Here is an 18,299-nt window from a genome sequence, read left to right on the forward strand (position 1 = left end):
ATAGTTACCAGAGGTGTGTATGGCATTGTTAGAGAACTTGACTGGTAGACATTAGGCTAAAGATTCAAACCTATAAGCAAACTGAAAACTGCTGTGTGTTACTAACTGCTGTATGCGTTGAGCAGGCTGAAATAACTACTGAATGAGTGCAGCATCCACTGGGAATACCTAAGTTGTGAGTGGAGAATAGATTCATAAATGCCATATCATTTATGACATATTATGGAGAAAGATTTACCCTCTGTTTATTTGATGTAGAAGGTGACAGATGTGTAAAAACGATTTCGGGTACCATCTGGAATGTGTGGAATAGAAATGTTAAGAAATTTATTTTAGTTGTTACTGAGATTACTGTTTGTTGATGGCATTTTTGCAGTGGAATCTAGGTTTTAAACTTGAAGTGTGATGGTCCACCAAGACTGCAGAAAACTTGTTTGATTTTGTTCACAATATCTGTGGAATAACTCCTGAAAAATACTTGACAAATTGGTGTTCTGTAAATAGTGCCCTTCCTGCAGCAGTTTACTGCAGATTTATCTGAAGTTGTCTCTGAGATAAAGATGGCATAGTCTTCATTGTGCCATGATACTGCATTTGCCCTCAAGTTCTGTACTACTTCTAGTTGTTCTGTTTTCCAAATGAAAGCTAGTAGTGTGTCATGAAAATAATACTGGAAGACAGGGATGCTTTACTAAAAAGTAAAATTGGTAGAAAAGTAATGCTCTGTAGAAAATTCTAATCAGGTGTTACATTTGATCAACAGTGTGATTTACCTTAGTCTTACCGGGTGCCACAGTGCATTTCACTGTATTCATGCTATACTGATCGCAGTAAGTGAAACATCTAAAAAGTAAAGTAAGAGACATTTAATACATTTCTCACAAAGATTATCAAGATGATTGGCTTGTTATCTTAATGAACTAAAGATGGTATCACAGCAGCACATGACACAGAGGATAATAGCTGACATATTAGAAGACAAAATATGGTAATACCAGTATGGTGAGTGTGCAATTTACTATATTGTCAGGTATGTGTGACAAAAGGGGACACCAGTCCATCAACAATGACATCACAATCACCAGCAGGAGTTCTCTGACAAGTCAAAATAGTGAGCATGTGAGTTGGTCATCTTGTCAAATTTCCCATAACCCTTTAAATGACAAACTGTTTCATCCAGCATAACAATGAAACACATGTCAGTATCTACTCTTATTATGTTTTTCTAAGCCCATCAAGAGTTGTGAGGTAGTAAATTTTCATGCCAGTGAATCAGGAGCACAAAATTGTACATGGTAGTTTCATTGGTAAGTTTGAAAAAAATTACAGGAAATTATCAGTGTCAACTTATGTTAGTAAACATATGCCCTCAGGAGGAAGACATATCCTAAAGAACGGGGTTCACAACCAAATTTAGACCACGCATATAAATACACATTTGCAACCACTTCAGTAGCAGAGTCAGATTCACATCTTTCATGAGATTCGTCTTCAAGAAGAGACAAAAAGTCTACCATATCTTCTGTATCTGTACGTGACATTTCACCCACTGATCCACTTGACACTGTGATCCCGAACTATCATCACATACTATAGTAGTGTTTCAATCTGTAGAAATAGCAGCTACAATTATTTGCATCAGTCTCCCCTCCAAATTCTGAATCTTCTGCTTGCTCTTCCCAGTAGTTCATTATGCAGCCATGCAGAACTTCATCTGCCATGGAACTATGCCTCCCCCATTGTGTTATTTATATAGATCTAGAAGAAATAGTCAGATATATCAGTACGATCCCTCTAACTATAAAAACAAAACAAAAATGAGTGAATAATATGCTTGTTGTATTGAGTTGTGTGCATGAACTGTTTTCGTCACATTGCGTGCTTTCAGTAATCATCCTACATGTACACTATCAGCAGAAATAATTTTATATTATCTCAGTGGTTAACATTTTCAAGATAATTTGTTAACCAATATTATCTGCAGTGTTCATTCTTCATTAAAAGACGCTATTCAGAACATTTGATCAGTAAATTTGGGTGTCACTAAGAACTGAATTCATGACATTCTGTTTGCATGCATTTACGCTGCAGAGGAAAAATAGCTGTAAATATGCATAAAAATGACTTCTATATTGATTTTTATATTTTATAATATAGGAAATGTTGCTGTGAATTTAGCTTACCATCATTTATATCATAACAGTAAATCCACAGGTGATAAAATTCTACCTGATATGACTCACTTGTTTGCTAATATATCTTGCCTACCAACTTAGAAACATAAAAATAGTTACTATTGTGAACATATTAATACTAGTAAAATCTATTGTTTGTTGTAAATAAAGTAATAAACAGCCTTTAAGGCCAATGGTATACCCATTTACCAATGTCACTTAAAGGGTTAATCTGATCTGTGGGGTCACCACTGAAATGTGGTGTTTATTCACATAGATTAATCATTGCACTTAGTGCAGGCAAGGGTTTGGAACTCTTCATGATATGCCAGACAGGGAATGAAGGCACATTGGTTCTGTCCAGATCCTACAGTCTGCAAGGTCTTTTACCTGAAATTGTGGTATGGGCTTTGGTAATTCCTGAACTTTTATGTTTGTACATAGTTCACAGATACATCCGCGAGACCATCAACCTCAAGTTTCTACCATTTCTTTGATATATACGAAATAATACTCTTTTCATGACAAAACACTGATTCACAATGCACTGTATGCATACAACACACTTTTTTGTCATAAAATTTTATAGGTTATAGTGTGTACAAAGTTTACTCTGGCACTTACATTGACTCTTACTTATGAGTGTAGAGGAGGAATGATAAACTGTATCAATGTGACAGGTGAAATCTGTATAGTGTCATTCACTATTGAAATTCACTTTTCCTGGATGTCAGATGGAGCTGTGCTGTATGTTGTGCCTTACATTCAGTCATGTGTTGCTGTGATATGTGATAATCTTAAATCTGCGGGATGTATAAGGTGTTCAGGGAAGTAATTCAAGTTTTTTGTGATGTAGTTAAAATGGCCACAGAGCATTCTGACCAGGTGGGTTAGGAGTGGGGGCTCTCAGCCCCAAAGACATGCCTTCATCAGTCTGCTCCAAGCAGTTTGGAGCATCAGGGTCATTGTCTCTGTGCACTCCGTTTAGTGTCTGTATCACGAAATGTGATGGAATTGTCACTCGAGCAATATTGTGCTATACATTTTTGTTTGAAACTGAACATATCTCTTGCAGAGACCCACCAATTGATTTTGTAAGCTTACAGTGACAGTGCTCTATCATATTTGCAAGTTTTGTGGTGGCTGAAAGGTTTTAAGGAAGGCTGAGAAGAGGTGGTCGATGAGCCCTGTGCTGGATGGCCATCAACCAGCATAACCAATGACAATTTGGCATGTGTGTGTGCTCTATTAAATTCGGACTGTAGGTTGAGTGTCCAAATGACTGCAGAAACTCTCAACATTCTTAAAACCGTTTTGCATGAAATGTGATTGGTAAATTGCATATGAGGAAGGTGAATGCCAGTCTGGTTTCCAAGCTTTTGACGGAGGATCAGAAGATTCACTGGGTGACTGTCATGACTGAACTTCTCAAATGTGTGGAAACTGAACCTTCTTTCTTAGAAAGTGTCAGTACTGGGTACGAAACATGTTGTTTCTGGCATGATCCAGAATCAAAATGTCTAGAGATGCAAGTGGCATGGCCCACAAAGTTTGTTTCTTAAAACCAAACTGTGAACGCTACCTACTACTTTGATGTGCTTGAAAAACTGCAAAAAAGGGTTGTCCAAATGAGAAATGAGGTTGCCACTACCTGGGAGATCCACCATGACACTCCAAGCCACACCACTCTGTGCCTCCATGAGGAGCAGGTGAAGCATAATTTGATAAAGCTACTACAATGCCTACAGTCCAGATGTGGCCCCGGCCAACTTCTTTTCCAAGGATCAAGACCACCCTGAAAGGAATCTGTTTTGGGTCAGTTGAGCCATCCAAAGCGGCGTGACTCGGACCCTTGCTGAGGGCCCCATTGAAGCCTTCCAGGACACGTACCATGCATGGCAGACGTGCTGAAACAAGTGTTTAGTTGCCCAAGGGAACTACTTTGAAGGATATTAAATGTTTGTAACGATATCTACAATACATCTATTGGCTAAAAAAACTTGCATTACTTTCTGGACACACCTGACATTTGCTGCTGAAATTAATGAAACAAAATTTTCATATCTTTCATAGGTTGTTTCCTTTTCGGCAAAATGCTTTTGTACAGGGATTGTGGAAGTTCTAATTGTAGGAATCTAGTGACTGGAACCTTATTTCTGTAAAAATATTTTGTCCTAGAATGTGTGTTTTGTAAAATATACAGTCTCTGCATTTTTTTGTGGGCAGTGTCTCAAAGTTATTGATCAGTCCTATTTTACTAGGCCACTTCAGTAGATTTTGTGATTTTTATTTACATAAATGACAGTATATGAAAACCTGAAAACATTTCTTACTGCTTGGAAAATATTTATTGCATTAGTTTCAGTACAATAAATGTTTAGTGCAAAAGTTCCCCATTAATAGCTCGAATTGCAAGCTTATTGTGTTTGATGTCTTATGTAGCTTTGTAGATATGAGTAACATTGTTAAAAACTCTTTTCAGATCAAACTACAGTAATTTTTGATCTTCACCTAACTGTGTTGTGTGCCGTGTGACTAACAAACCATCAAATGTACTAATGGTAAGTGGTAGCAAGCATATGTGTAGAACAATTAGTATCTTTTGGAATATGCTCTTCACTTTGTGTATGTGTTTAATTTGCAGGCAAATGCTTCCGTCAACGAGTGTCTTACTTAGTACACCGTCGTATTCACACAGGTGTTATGCCTTACAAATGTACTGCATGTGGAAAAAATTTTCGATACAAGGTCAGTGATTATAGTTTCCATCCCTTTAATAGAGGTATAGTAAATCTGATATGTTTATTGGAACTAGAAATGATTGGCATTGTGATAATGAATTTGGATGAGATTTATATTCACACAAAGCAATGTAATAATCAGGCAGCAGTGCTTCACTAAAGTATACCACTTGAATTGGAATGAGCCCAAGTAGTTTTGTATATGGTCTTATTTGATAGCATGACAGACAAATGTTCCTTCTCCTGCCCCATTCTGTTTCAGAAACCTACCTTTTGAAACCAGTAAAAGTAGATGTGCTAAAGTAGAGGTACAGATAAAAGTGTTATGATGCAACACAATATTCTCTTTATTCAAACTTCATCTTTATAGAAACAAGCTCTAAGATCAGAGAAACAATCTTCAGATAAATTTGCAGTGTTCAAACCTGTAGCCTTAGAAGACTTGCGGCTTGAAAGTTCTTGGAAAAGGGTCTTTTATAACTTACAAAATAAATGAAAAAATTACAACAGTGTCATATGGATGTCCTTAGTCGTAAGATATCAGGAAACTATGCGACACTCAAGTAATAACTTTGTTATTCTTTCTAGTACTGCTTGTTTGTTTGAGTATCACAAGTAACACAGGTCATTCTCTTGTACACTTTAAAATACCAGTTTTATCTAACACTGGCTTTTGAGACTGTGGTTGTGTAGAAAAAACAGGCTGATTCTTGCAAAGAGAAAAAAAGCAACCAACCACTGTTAATAATGCTATTTATTCATGCAAATAGCATTGTTACTGAATTTGAATTTTCAGGTTCATCTTCAGATGGCTGTTCCCATTTAGATGCACATTTGTTGAGATTAACATTAGCTTTCAATTCTTTATTCCCCCTTGTAGTGAAACCGAGTGAGGTGGCGCAGTGATTAGCACACTGGACTCGCATTCGAGAGGACGACGGTTCAATCCCACGTCCGGCCATCCTGATTTAGGTTTCCATGATTTCCCTAAATCACTCTAGGCAAATGCCGGGATGGTTCCTTTGAAAGGGCACGGCCGACTTCCTTCCCCGTCCTTCCCTAATCCGATGAGACCAATGACCTCACTGTTTGGTCTCTTCCCCCAAACAATCCAATCCAATCCTTGTGGTGAAAGTTCCTTGGGTGATGGTGCCCTACAGCAAAACACAATCTAAGAAATGGCGTATTTAGCTGTACCTAATAATTATTGAACACAATGTAAAAAAAATATTGATGATAAAACTGTTTTAATTTTGAGTTACCTACGCTGAAAATCCCGCATCATTATATTGCAGTGATTACTACTTGTGTTCACAAAACAGTGAAGAATGTATAAAGCACTTTATGATTTACAGGGTGTTCATTTTAAATGAAGGCATTGAAATATCTTGAAAACTACACATTGGGTAAAAAAAGAAGGTTATAATTCCAATTTGTTTGTCTCGAAGGGGGACATCCAACGATACCACACTCGATGCTCCCACCCCACCTGAAGCTTTGGTGGCAGTGGCCAACTTTGAGATCTTCAATAGGAACCCCCCATGTTTTATTGCACATTACGATTCTACAGAAAAATCTACACCATTTTTGTCTGAGGAATTTTCTTCATTTTGCCATGGTTGGCGAAATAAAGGAATAGAAATGGGTACACAATCGTAATTTATGACATACTACTCAGTGCCCTTGAATATCTAGAGGGACGTGGGACGCCACCTCTATGCTGCCAGGGTGGGACAGGACAGTATTTAATAATTTTTGATTGAAAACGCCATTCACAGTGTTGTATTTCTCCAACATATCAAACAGAGGACTACTCGGAGCGCCACTGTATCTACACCGTGGACATGTTATGAACTATGAGGTATCATGACAGGCAGTACACATTGACTGGAGCTCACGTATCAAGCAGGCATAGAACAGAAACTGGCTGTAAACATACGATATTTGCTTGCACATCTACCCATCATTTGGAGAACAGACATGCAAATGGACAACGAATGTTGCAACCACAGAAGAAAAAACTGAAGTGATCCTGATTTATGGAGAGTTGCCTTGTATGTCGAGCATTTTCCAGAGAAAGCTGGCTGTCATTCATTCTTTTACAAGGTTGTGAACAGCTTTATGTCTGAAGGCAGTGTACCGACCAGCAAAAGGAAACGAAGCAAACCTGTTACAAGAGAAGCTATTGAAATAGCTGTACCTGTATTGCTGCACAACAATCCACGGATAAGCACTTGCCAGTTAAATTGCGATTACGGTATGTCCGTAGGTAGTATTATCACGGTACTGCATCATAAGTATCATCCTTACTATGTGTAACTGCATCAAGAACTTCATGGCACTGATTTCCATAACCGGGTAATGTTTTGTGAATTGACATGTCAACAAATACAAACGATCCACATATTCGTCTTTTTCTGATGTGTGTATATTCACAAACTATGGTAGTGATAACATGCCTCACTGGAGTGTAGGCAATCCCCACTGGCTACGGCAAGTTGACCGTTGGCATCCGTGGTCCGTTAACATATGGTGTAGCATCATGGGGAACAAACTCATTGGTCTGTATTGTGTCGACAGCACATTCAAAGGACACAAATATTGAATGTTTTTGAAACAAGAATTACCAGTACTAGTGCAGGATGTTGCTCTGGATGTTCAACCACTTCTGTGGTTTCAGCATAATAGTTGCCCTGTGCATTATGCAATTGAAGCACGGGAGTTTTTAGACTGTGTTTACACTGTTCAGTGGAATGGCAGTGGTGGCCTATTAATTGGCCAACTAGTTCACTGAATTTGACATTGCCGTATTGTTTTCTGTGGAAATATTCAAAAGATAAGGTGTACCAGCAAGGGTCAACAGGCAGTGACACTGCCGCAGATATATTTCTGTCCTTTGTACATTCTTTTGAAAAGTGGATCACTAAGTGTATTGAAGTTGACAGTACTATGTTTCAACACATTGTTGTTGTTTTGGTCTTCAGTTCTGAGATTGGTTTGTTGCAACTCTCCATGCTACTCTATCTTGTGCAAGCTTCTTCATCTCCCAGTACTCACTGCAACCTACATCCTTCTGAATCTGTTTAGTCTATTCATCTCTTGGTCTCCCTCTACGATTTTTACCCTCCATGCTGCCCTCCAATACTAAATTGGTGATCCCTTGATGCCTCAGAATATGCCCCACCAACTGATCCCTTCTCCTAGTCAAGTTGTGCCACAAATTTCTCTTCTCTCCAATTCTATTCAATACCTCCTCATTAGTCATGTGATCTACTCATCTAATCTTCAGTATTCTTCTGTAGCACCACATTTTGAAAGCTTCTATTCTCTTCTTGTCTAAACTATTTATCGTCCACGTTTCTTTTCCATACATGGCTACACTCCATACGAATACTTTCAAAAACGACTTCCTGACTCTTAAATCTATACTGGATGTTAACAAATTTCTCTTCTTCAGAAATGCTTTCCTTGCCATTGCCAATATACAGCTTATATCCTCTCTACTTCGACCATCATCAGTTATTTTGCTCCCCAAATGGCAAACCTCATTTACTACTAAGTGTCTCATTTCCTAATCTAATTCCCTCAGCACCACCCGATTTAATCCAACTACATTCCATTATCCTCGTTTTGCTTCTGTTGATGTTCATCTTAAATCCTCCTTACAAGAGACTGTCCATTCCGTTCAGCTGCTCTTCCAGGTCCTTTACTGTCTCTGGCAGAATTAAAATGTCATCAACAAACCTCAAAGTTTTTATTTATTCTCCATGGATTTTAATTCCTTTGAATAACATCGGGGAGAGGCTACAACTCTGTCTCACTCCCTTACCAACCATTGCTTCCCTTTCATGTCCCTCGACTCTTATAACTGCCATCTGGTTACTGTACAAATTGTAAATAGCCTTTCGCTCCCTGTATTTTACCCCTGCCACCTTCAGAATTTGAAAGAGAGTATTCCTGTCAACATTGTCAAAAGCTTTCTCTAAGTCTACAAATGCTAGAAATGTAGGTTTGCCTTTCCTTAATCTATTTTCTAAGATAAGTCGTAGGGTCTGTATTGTCTCATGTGTTCCAACATTTCTACAGAATCCAAACTGATCATCCCCGAGGTCGGCTTCTACCAGTTTTTCCCTTCGTCTGTAAAGAATTCGTGTTAGTATTTTGCAGCCGTGGCTTATTAAACTAACACTTCAGTTATTTTCGCATCTGTCAACACCTGCTTTCTTTGGTATTGGAATTATTATATTCTTCTTTAAGTCTGGGGGTATTTCGCCTGTCTCATACATTTTGCTCACCAGATGGTAGAGTTTTGTCAGGGCTGGCTCTCCCAAGGCTATCAGTAGTTCTAATGGAATGTTGTCTACTCCCAGGGCCTTGTTTCGACTTAGGTCTTTCAGTGCTCTGTCAAACTCTTCATGCAGTATCATATCTCCTATTTCATCTTCATCTATATTCTCTTCCATTTCTGTAATATTGTCCTCAAGAACATCACCCTTGTATAGACCCTCTATATACTCCTTCCACCTTTCTGCTTTCCATTCTTTGCTTAGAACTGGGTTTCCATCTGAGCTCTTGATATTCATGCAAGTGGTTCTCTTTTCTCCAAAGGTCTCTCTAATTTTCCTGTAGGCAGTATCTATCTTAAACAACACATATCTTTCAACACATACTCTGATTGAAAAAATGGGATAGCATTCACCTCGAACCACGACCAGAGTGGCCCTGTTCGATATGTTAGAGGAATACAACATTGAAGTTTCCAATTAGAATGGCCTGTCCCACTCTCGCAGCATGGAGGTGGGGTCCCATGTGTCATTGGGTAGCATGTTATAAATCGCAACTGTGTATCTATTTCTATTCCTCCGATTATAGCACCATCTGTGGCGAAATGAAGAAAATGCTCCAGACAAAATGTGTAGATTTTGCTGTAGAATCATAATCTGCAGTAAAAAATGAGGGTACCCCTTGAAGATTCCAAAGTTGCATCATTGAGATTATTTCGATGTGCAGACAGCTGCTGCATCCTGTGAAGAGACAGAGGCATGGAAACAAATTCCAAGAACTGTTGTTACTAGGAAAGTTTGAGATAAAATTATAGCTCAGGTTGCTGAACACTTGGACTTTACAGATATGTCACCACTGCAAATTTATTTTATTTCAAAAAATTTGTTTTGCACACAAGTCAGTTTCTGAAAACATTTCTGCAGAGGTCTTGCAAAAATATCCTTTTTATGATGGGTGCAATAAGCTGAGAACAGAACTTCAGATATAGTGCATGAGGAATGGGTTTGGAACTCTCAGTGATGCTCTCCCACTTCTGAAATTCCTGTTCAAAAATAATTTGCAGAAGCCCTTTAGTGAAACAGTGAAATTACTGAAGTTATTGTTACCATACTGGCAGCATCGTCTAAGGCGGAGTGATCTTTCTGCACCCCAAAGAGAATAAAAGCTTGTTGCGAAACATTATGAGTCATGGCTAGTAGCAGCAGCATGCTCTCCAGCAAGAAAAACTTCATATGCAGCATCATAGACTTCAGTGAACACTTCATTGACAGAGTCTCTACTCTTAATGTGTCTAAAATGGATTTTTCATACAAACATTCATTGAAAGTAAGTGTGTTTTGTACATCAATTACTTTTTATTCATTATTAGCCTTTCTATGTTAATTATTTGAAACTTTGTGGACCACCTTCCAGAGAACCCCCTAGAAAAACCTCCAGGAAATGAACCATCACTGATACATACACAGCATGGCATGTCCTTGTTCTTGCAACCCACCTGGCATTAATTTACGTTAATTTCTTCGGTCTCAGCATTTCTCCTCAGTAACTGTTGCTTTCTCATCCCTTTTAGTTTTTTATATCTTTTATTTCCTTACCAGTCTATTTTTCCAGGTGCCCACATATATTCTGCTTTTAGTAACTCATGCACAGTGTTTTGTCAGTAATCTCTGCCTTGCATATTACCCTATTTTACACCTTTAATCTCTCAGGTTGTCAAATCTCATCTGCTGAAATCCTCTACAATCAGTCTTTCGTTCTCATACTGTCCGTAAGTCTCCCCTGCCTTGGGATTCTGAGTGCCTTTTCTGAACTCTCCCTTATTTCTTAACCTCACCAGTCCTTTACCTTCTCCCCTTTTCCTTCTTCTTCAACTCTTCTGGGAGAATTTCGGTAGCTTTATTTGTATGTCCTCCTTTTGCCTCTTGGTGAGCAGATTTTTTTTCTCTGTCCGATTCCATTTTATTTTCAAAAATTGTTTATTTTGCGTTCACAAAATACTGAAGAGTGTGTAAACTGCTTTTTGGCCTGGGTGATTAGGGTGCACCTGCGCGTGCCAGCACTATTGTCTGAACAGACACAAGCAGTAAACATTGCAACATAATGACATGAGATTTTCGATGTAGGAAACCTAAAACTGTTATACCTTGAAGATTTGTTTACATTTTGTTCAGTTGTTATTGGGTCCAGTTAAATAGGGCATTTTTTGCTGTAGGGCACCACCATATCAGGAACTTTCACAACGAGGGGAATAAAGAGCTGAAAGCTAATGTTAACCTTAACAAATGTGCATCTAAATGAGAACAGCTGTCTGAAGATGAACATGACAGTTTGAAACCATTAATGGCACTGTTTGTATGAGTAAATAGCATTATTAACAATGGCTGGCTGCTGTTTTCTTCTTTGCAAGAATCAATCTGCATTTTCTCCACAGCCATGGTCTCAAAATAGCAATTTTCAACAAAATATTCATATACAGGGTTTTTGATGTAAGTAACCTAAAACTAAAACAGTTTTAGCTTAAAGAATTGTTTATGTTAACTGTATTGTCAGTAGAGAAGTTGTAAAAATAGAATGGTTTGGTTAGGAGAGCTCAGTGACTTGGAATGTAGACTAACAGTTAAATAGGCCATTTCTCACATAGTTACTTGCTGTAGGGCACCACCACCACCACAAGGAACTTCCACCACAAGGGGGACTAAAGAGCCAGAAGCTAATGTAAAAATTTAAAAATGTGCATCTAAGTCTGAAGATGAAACTGTTGTTTCAAAACCAGTAATGACACTATTTGTTTGAATAAATAGCATTTTACAACTGTCAGACAACTTGTTACATTGTCTGATTAGACGTATCCTGAGACATGTTAGTGGATGTTAACATGAGTGGGTCAACCCATCACCTTTGTGACTGTTTAAACTTGCTGGGAACACTGTCAGTGTGGTGTCTGAATGTATGTGGAGGAATGCAGCCCATTCTTTCTTGAGAGCTGAAACCAGAGAAGGTGGTGATGTGGCACACTGAGGTCTGGAGTGAGGTCGACATTCTAACTCATCCCAGAGGTGTTCCATTGGACTCAGATAGGGGCTCTAGTCTATTTCAAGAATGTTATTGCCCGCAAACCATTGCCTCGCAGATTCTTCTGTATGACAGGGTACATTGTCATGCTGATATAAACGATCATCTTCCCTGAAATGTTCCTCTATGCATGCAGTACACAATGCTGTAACATGTGTTCATATGCTTCCACATTTAGCGTTTTCTTAAGCATTATGAGGGGAAAACACCCTAACCACAAAAACACTTCATACTGCAACATCACCTCCTCCATACTTCTCTGTTGACAATACACACAACAGTAGGCATTCGCCAAACCCATCCATCAGATCGTATGATTCAGTAATTCAAATCACTCACTTCCAGTTCTCCACTGCCCAGTGGCGAAGCTCTTTACACCACCTTAAATGTCACTTAGCATTGATTACAGAAATTGTGGCTTAAGAGGAGCTGCTCAGCCATTGTACACTATTCTTTTTAACTCCCTATGCACACTTATTGTGCATGTTGGACTCTTGGTAACACTTTGGAATTCATCAGTGGTTCCTTCTACTGATTTCATGTGACTTTTCTCCCACAACCACCCTCTGCAATGCTGGACAATCTGTCCACCAGTGTGTGATGTCTGCCTGGTCTTGGTTTAGATGTGATTGTTGCTTCGCATTTCCATTTCACAATCGCACCAACAGTAGTTGATGTCAGTAGCTTGAGAAGGTTGAAATGTCCTTGATGGATTTGTTACTCTAGTGACATTCACTGTCTAGTCTACATTCCAAGTCACTGAGCTCTCCTAACCAAACCATTCTATTTTTACAACTTCTCTACTGACAATACAGTACTTCCCACCTCCTTTCATACTGGCGGGCCCACCTCTTGTGACATCTAGTGGTCCATCCTGCATTACATAGTGATATCCAGATATTTTACACCAGGTAAAATATGTGACTGTTTGCATCAGACATCGTGTAACTTTGTGCAAGTGACTGACAAAACAGGTGTCCCCCTGGAATTTGTTATAAATTACTGTATTCCTTGTAGAATTTATTTGAATCTGCATTCTTTTATGCTCAGCTAGGTTTCGGCTAATTTTCAGGTCATTTTACAGTATTGAAGGACACAGGACAAGAAAGAAATTAATCTAAACTGATGGAACACACACACACAATTGTAATTCCATTCCATTGTTGTTTGAATCGACTTCCCCTTTTCTCTGTTGTGTCCATATCTGCCTCTTATACAAGGTACTACCCTGAATATCTAAGAATTTCATTGTAAATATGTAAATATCAGAAAACTATACTTACGTCCTAATGTCCTCAATCACATTCAAAGTAGTCATCTGTAGCATATTAGCAGCAACCCCACTATTGTTCCCATTTTGAAAGCAATCCTGGAAATCCGCAAGGTGAAGGGTGTTCAGGACCCATTGTGATTTCACTTGGATGTCTTCAATCGATTTCAAATGTTGCCCTTTCAACATGATTTGCATCTTTGGGAACAGGTAGAAGTTGCATCCTCCCTACTCTGGTGAATGAGGATGGTGTGGGAATGCTACTGGTTTGACCAGTACAGTGAAATTCTGGAATGCTATGGGCAGCATCTTGTATGTTGCTATTTGTTATTTCTCTTTTGCAAAATGACATGTACACTGAGGAGGACTGTCTAAGGTAACAAGCTAGAGAAAATGTGGTTTCATATATGCAGCATGTTAAAAGACAGACTCATTCACCATTTACATTGCACATTATTAATATTAGAATTCCTATTGAACCATTCAGTTTGTTCACCCTGGCTGCGAACAAAATGTTATGGTATTTACTTCCTAACGATTTGTTTTTGTTTTGTGGCATCTTCTGTTGCATTCTGTTTCTCTTACTTTAGTAGTCTGTATGTAAGCCAAATGCATTTACTTCATCTCTACCATTAGGAAATAGCCCATGGTCATAGAGAAAATTTAATTAGCTAAGTCTACAGTAAATTATTTCTGAAATTGAGCATTGAATTATAAATGCTTACTATGTCTATGAAATATATAGTTAGGAACGTATCATTGTATTTGACAATTAAATAATGGTTGCTATATAAATACATGTGAAACATATAGTTTCTTTCAACTGTCTGTTGTATTTATGTTTGTTTCGCTCACTCACTTTGAGTGTAGGTCAGCCAGAGAACACACAAATGTTCGTCCCAGCCACCAGGAACAGTAGTGAGGCAGTCAAGTGACTTGGTGCAGAAACTCCGACAAGCTGTTGAGGTCAAACCATTGCAGGTACAGCCAGTTACTTTACAACTTTACTTCTTCAGGTAAAAGAATTGTAGTTACATGAGAGGTAAATGTTATCATTCACTGTAAGTAAATGGAATGCAGATAATGGATAAGATGACTGAATAATCTTTTTCATTGAAGAATCAAGAAAATAAATGCAGTCCTGTACAAATTTACAGAATGTGCAGTCTATTAACCATAAAAATAATAAGCGCCACTATTCTGACCACCATGTCTTCCTCTGCCTGTGGGGCCATTTGGATGCAGCATGGATGGTTGGGGCTCATCACACCACACTCCTGCTTATTGTGAGTTTAACAGATGTGGTGCCATTATTACTTAGTCAAGTAGCTCCTCAGTTGGTGTCAAGAGGCTGAGAGCACCCTATTTCGGTCCTCTCGCCATGGATAAATCATTGTTAGTACTAGAAATTGAAACCAGGTCCTCTGCATGGCAGTCAGCCACACTGAAAACTCGGCCTCTGAGGTGGACTCATCTGTCATTCCTCACCAGTGAGTGACTTGTATCCAGGAGAAAAGCCATTGACTATAGACATTGCTTGCAATAGAAAATTGTTTGTCTGGAGCAAAAGTGAATCTATGGGCATGTTGACACGGCCTAGGAAAAAAATTAGTATTTGAGTTTAGTGGGGAACCAAAACAGAAAAAACCTGTTCTTTCTGGTAGAAGGTTAGTTGGGTGGTAGTAACCATATGTACTAAAAATATCATTTACTTGCAATACCCAAACTAACATTGAAAACAGGATGGGCTTCAGTATTTCAGTGACACTTGCAGCCAAAGAGCATAAATGAAAATTGGTCTCAAATTAGATAAAATTAGCCACATGGAATGTTGGAGGAGCCACACAGAAGGAAATAGAATTGGCTAAACATCTGAAAGAAATGAAGCTAGACTTTATGTTAAATACTGAAACTAAGAAACTTAACTTTTTAGAATGAAATGCAATGTAGGAGATAGGACATCACATAATCGTTTTTGGTAGAATGAATTATGGTGAATCCAAATGATTGGTGGCTTTGCATATTGCATGTGTAATAAGACAAACCACTGACAAATCACACAGCTATCTGGAAATGTCAGTATCTACTGCTGTGAGGCGAACTTCATTTGTAGACATCATGTGGATTTGTGAGACATGGGCTAATTCATTTCACACTTTAACAAAAGCAGTATGGACTGCACAGCTGAAGGAACAACAAATACACCGACAGTAAAGGGTGGCAGCATAATCATTATTCCAGAAAGAAAGGTGACTATCATGAAGAAATAATAATAATCACAGTTTTCTACAGCAAAATATACATTTTATTGCATGCTATGTTACTTTTCACCTAGGCTCTTTATAAGTTCATTTGGATTGAAATGAGCAGGAGAAGCCTTATTATGCTATGCCCTATTGCCATACCTAGTTCAACAACTTGGTAGTGTGGGGTTTTTGGTTAACATAGTTCTTGCAAGTTCCTGTAAATCAGCCATATTGATGCCAGGTTCAATTTGCTGCTATGTAACAATATTATGAAAAGGAAAGTTGCTACCCACCATATAGCGGAGTTGCTGAGTCGCAGATAGGCACCACAAGAAGACTGTCATAAATAAAGCTTTCGGCCAGTAAGGCCTTTGTCAAAAATAAACGCGCGCCAACACACACACACATGACTGCAGTCTCAGGCAACTGAGGCAGTGTGGCCTCTTTTTCACAAGGGTGTAGAGGTGCAGACAACAATTTTACTTCACAGTTCCAGATATTGGCAGCTGACTCCTAAGACAGGCAAACAAAGTCGGTCTGCTATTTCAATAAACACCTTAATGATGGTGGTGACAATGTTCAGAATTAGCCATTTACACTCTGTAATTGATAAAATAAATATTTATAATTTATAAATGTTTTTCTGTATTGGCAGTTGGAACTTATTTTCTGGTTACACCTTGTATGTTAGAAAAAAAAAGTGATGAGCTATTAATCTTTAGGAGTAGAGTAGAAGTTTCCCAATACCTGGGACTGAATATTGATAGCAAGCTCAGCTCGACGGTACACAAACTAAAACTATGTACAAGACTGAACTCGGCAACATTTGTTATTCATGTGATTTGGTCTGTTTGCGATCACAAGGGAACCCAAGAGACTTACTACAATTATTTCCATTATATCATGATATGTGATATTATATTCAGAGGTACTCAATCTCAAGCTCGGATAGACTGTACTGTTTGCAAGAGGGTTGTCATAGTCTTTAACATAGCCCATCTCAGTCACTTCTGCAAGAATTTATTCACAAAGGTGGATTTATTCACAAAGGTGGGAGCCCTCACTATCTCATATCAGTATATTCTCTTACTTCACTTTAAAAAAAAATTTGAAAGGTATGCATCATGAGGAAGATACATAAAATAAACGAGAGTTACAAAGTGAGGAAAAAAATCTCAGCATGCTACACAAAGGAGGACATTACTGGTGCATCAAAATGTGCAATTCTCTACCGGTTCATGTCCAGTCTGATACTGGTGACTTGTCTCAATTCAGAAACTGTATAAAACATTGACTTTTATAGAAGTCCTTCCACTTGAGGCAGGAATTTTTTGACATCAGATAATACTTTATAAGTTGTAATGTGCCAGTAGTTATCTGTGTGCTGTAAGCTAAAACCTATGAGTACTGTTAACATAATACAGGAGTACTTGTCCATATTGTGATGTAATGAACCCTTATTGTCACTTCAAAATTCTGTAGTTGTTAACACTACAGTGTCTTAGCTTTTGTGGTATGGTGAAAGGAAATTTGTCCAGTATTCAGTAAAAGTTTGTAGCTGTTCTTAACATAATGCCTTATTATTATTATTATTATTATTATTATTGCTTTATTCATGAATTACTGCTGTAGAAATCAGACCATAATGTTAGATTTGTACCTAACAACATATAATGTATCTGTAACATTTGATAAATTCTGCTTCCAAGCAATACTCACATATGCATCCATGGAACATGAAATAATTTTCAAAAAAGTAAGACAGTGATCAGATTTGCAAAAAACTTGGAGATATGGTAAAGAAGTTTAGCAGACACATTTATTTATTTAGTGAATGACAAAACATCAGACCCACACCTCAATAGATACAAAATGTACAGACAAGAACACAAATAATACACTGGAGGGCACCTGTCCGCTCACAGGCCCTAAATTTACATACTATATGGGCAGCCCTCTCCCATTGTGGTGTAGGCCTTACAAAGCCCACTGAGACTGAAACTAACCCTCAAACTTGGTCCAAAAAAGATAGCCTGTGCTGTATCCTCTCATGCTTACAATCTTTTACTAAGACTGCAAGCCTGTGCTGTATCCTCTCATGCTTACAATCTTTTACTAAGACTGCAAGTCATGAAGGAACACCTCCCTCTTCATGCAATAGTGCCCTTCAACTGGAACATGAAACACCAGCCACAGCGGCCAAAGACAGTGGTTTTGTGTGTGTATGTTACTCCAGAAGAAGGTCTTTGGGCTGGAAGCTGAAATCTATAGCAGTTCATTTGTTGTACCTGTCCCTTGTATTTTTTTCTTTTTAAATACAGGGTGTGGCATGAGAACATTCTTATTTTAAAAAAATAAATTTAATTATCTATTCTTTACGTAGAGGTACATTTAAAGTTTTATTTCATTAGGTTTTGAAAATGATATCTTGAAGGGGTTCTCCATTTCCTCAGTGTATCTGGAGAGCCAATATTAGATGTATCATTTCAGTTTGTCCAGCATGTCTGTGTTG

General features: G+C 38.2%; 1 protein-coding gene across 2 annotated transcripts in view; it reads left to right on the forward strand.

The window, feature by feature from the left end:
* Window positions 1-18,299, forward strand: part of LOC126237008 (gastrula zinc finger protein xFG20-1-like) — a 76,073-nt gene that overhangs the window by 39,284 nt on the left and 18,490 nt on the right. For both annotated transcript variants that reach the window (XM_049946735.1, XM_049946734.1), the window contains 2 exons: window positions 4,819-4,922; window positions 14,412-14,522. In XM_049946735.1, the coding sequence (XP_049802692.1) occupies window positions 4,819-4,922; window positions 14,412-14,522 (215 nt within the window). The remainder of the gene's footprint in view (window positions 1-4,818; window positions 4,923-14,411; window positions 14,523-18,299) is intronic.

This window comes from Schistocerca nitens, chromosome 2 (genome assembly GCF_023898315.1).
Source record: "Schistocerca nitens isolate TAMUIC-IGC-003100 chromosome 2, iqSchNite1.1, whole genome shotgun sequence".
Classification (NCBI taxonomy): Eukaryota; Metazoa; Arthropoda; class Insecta; order Orthoptera; family Acrididae; genus Schistocerca; species Schistocerca nitens.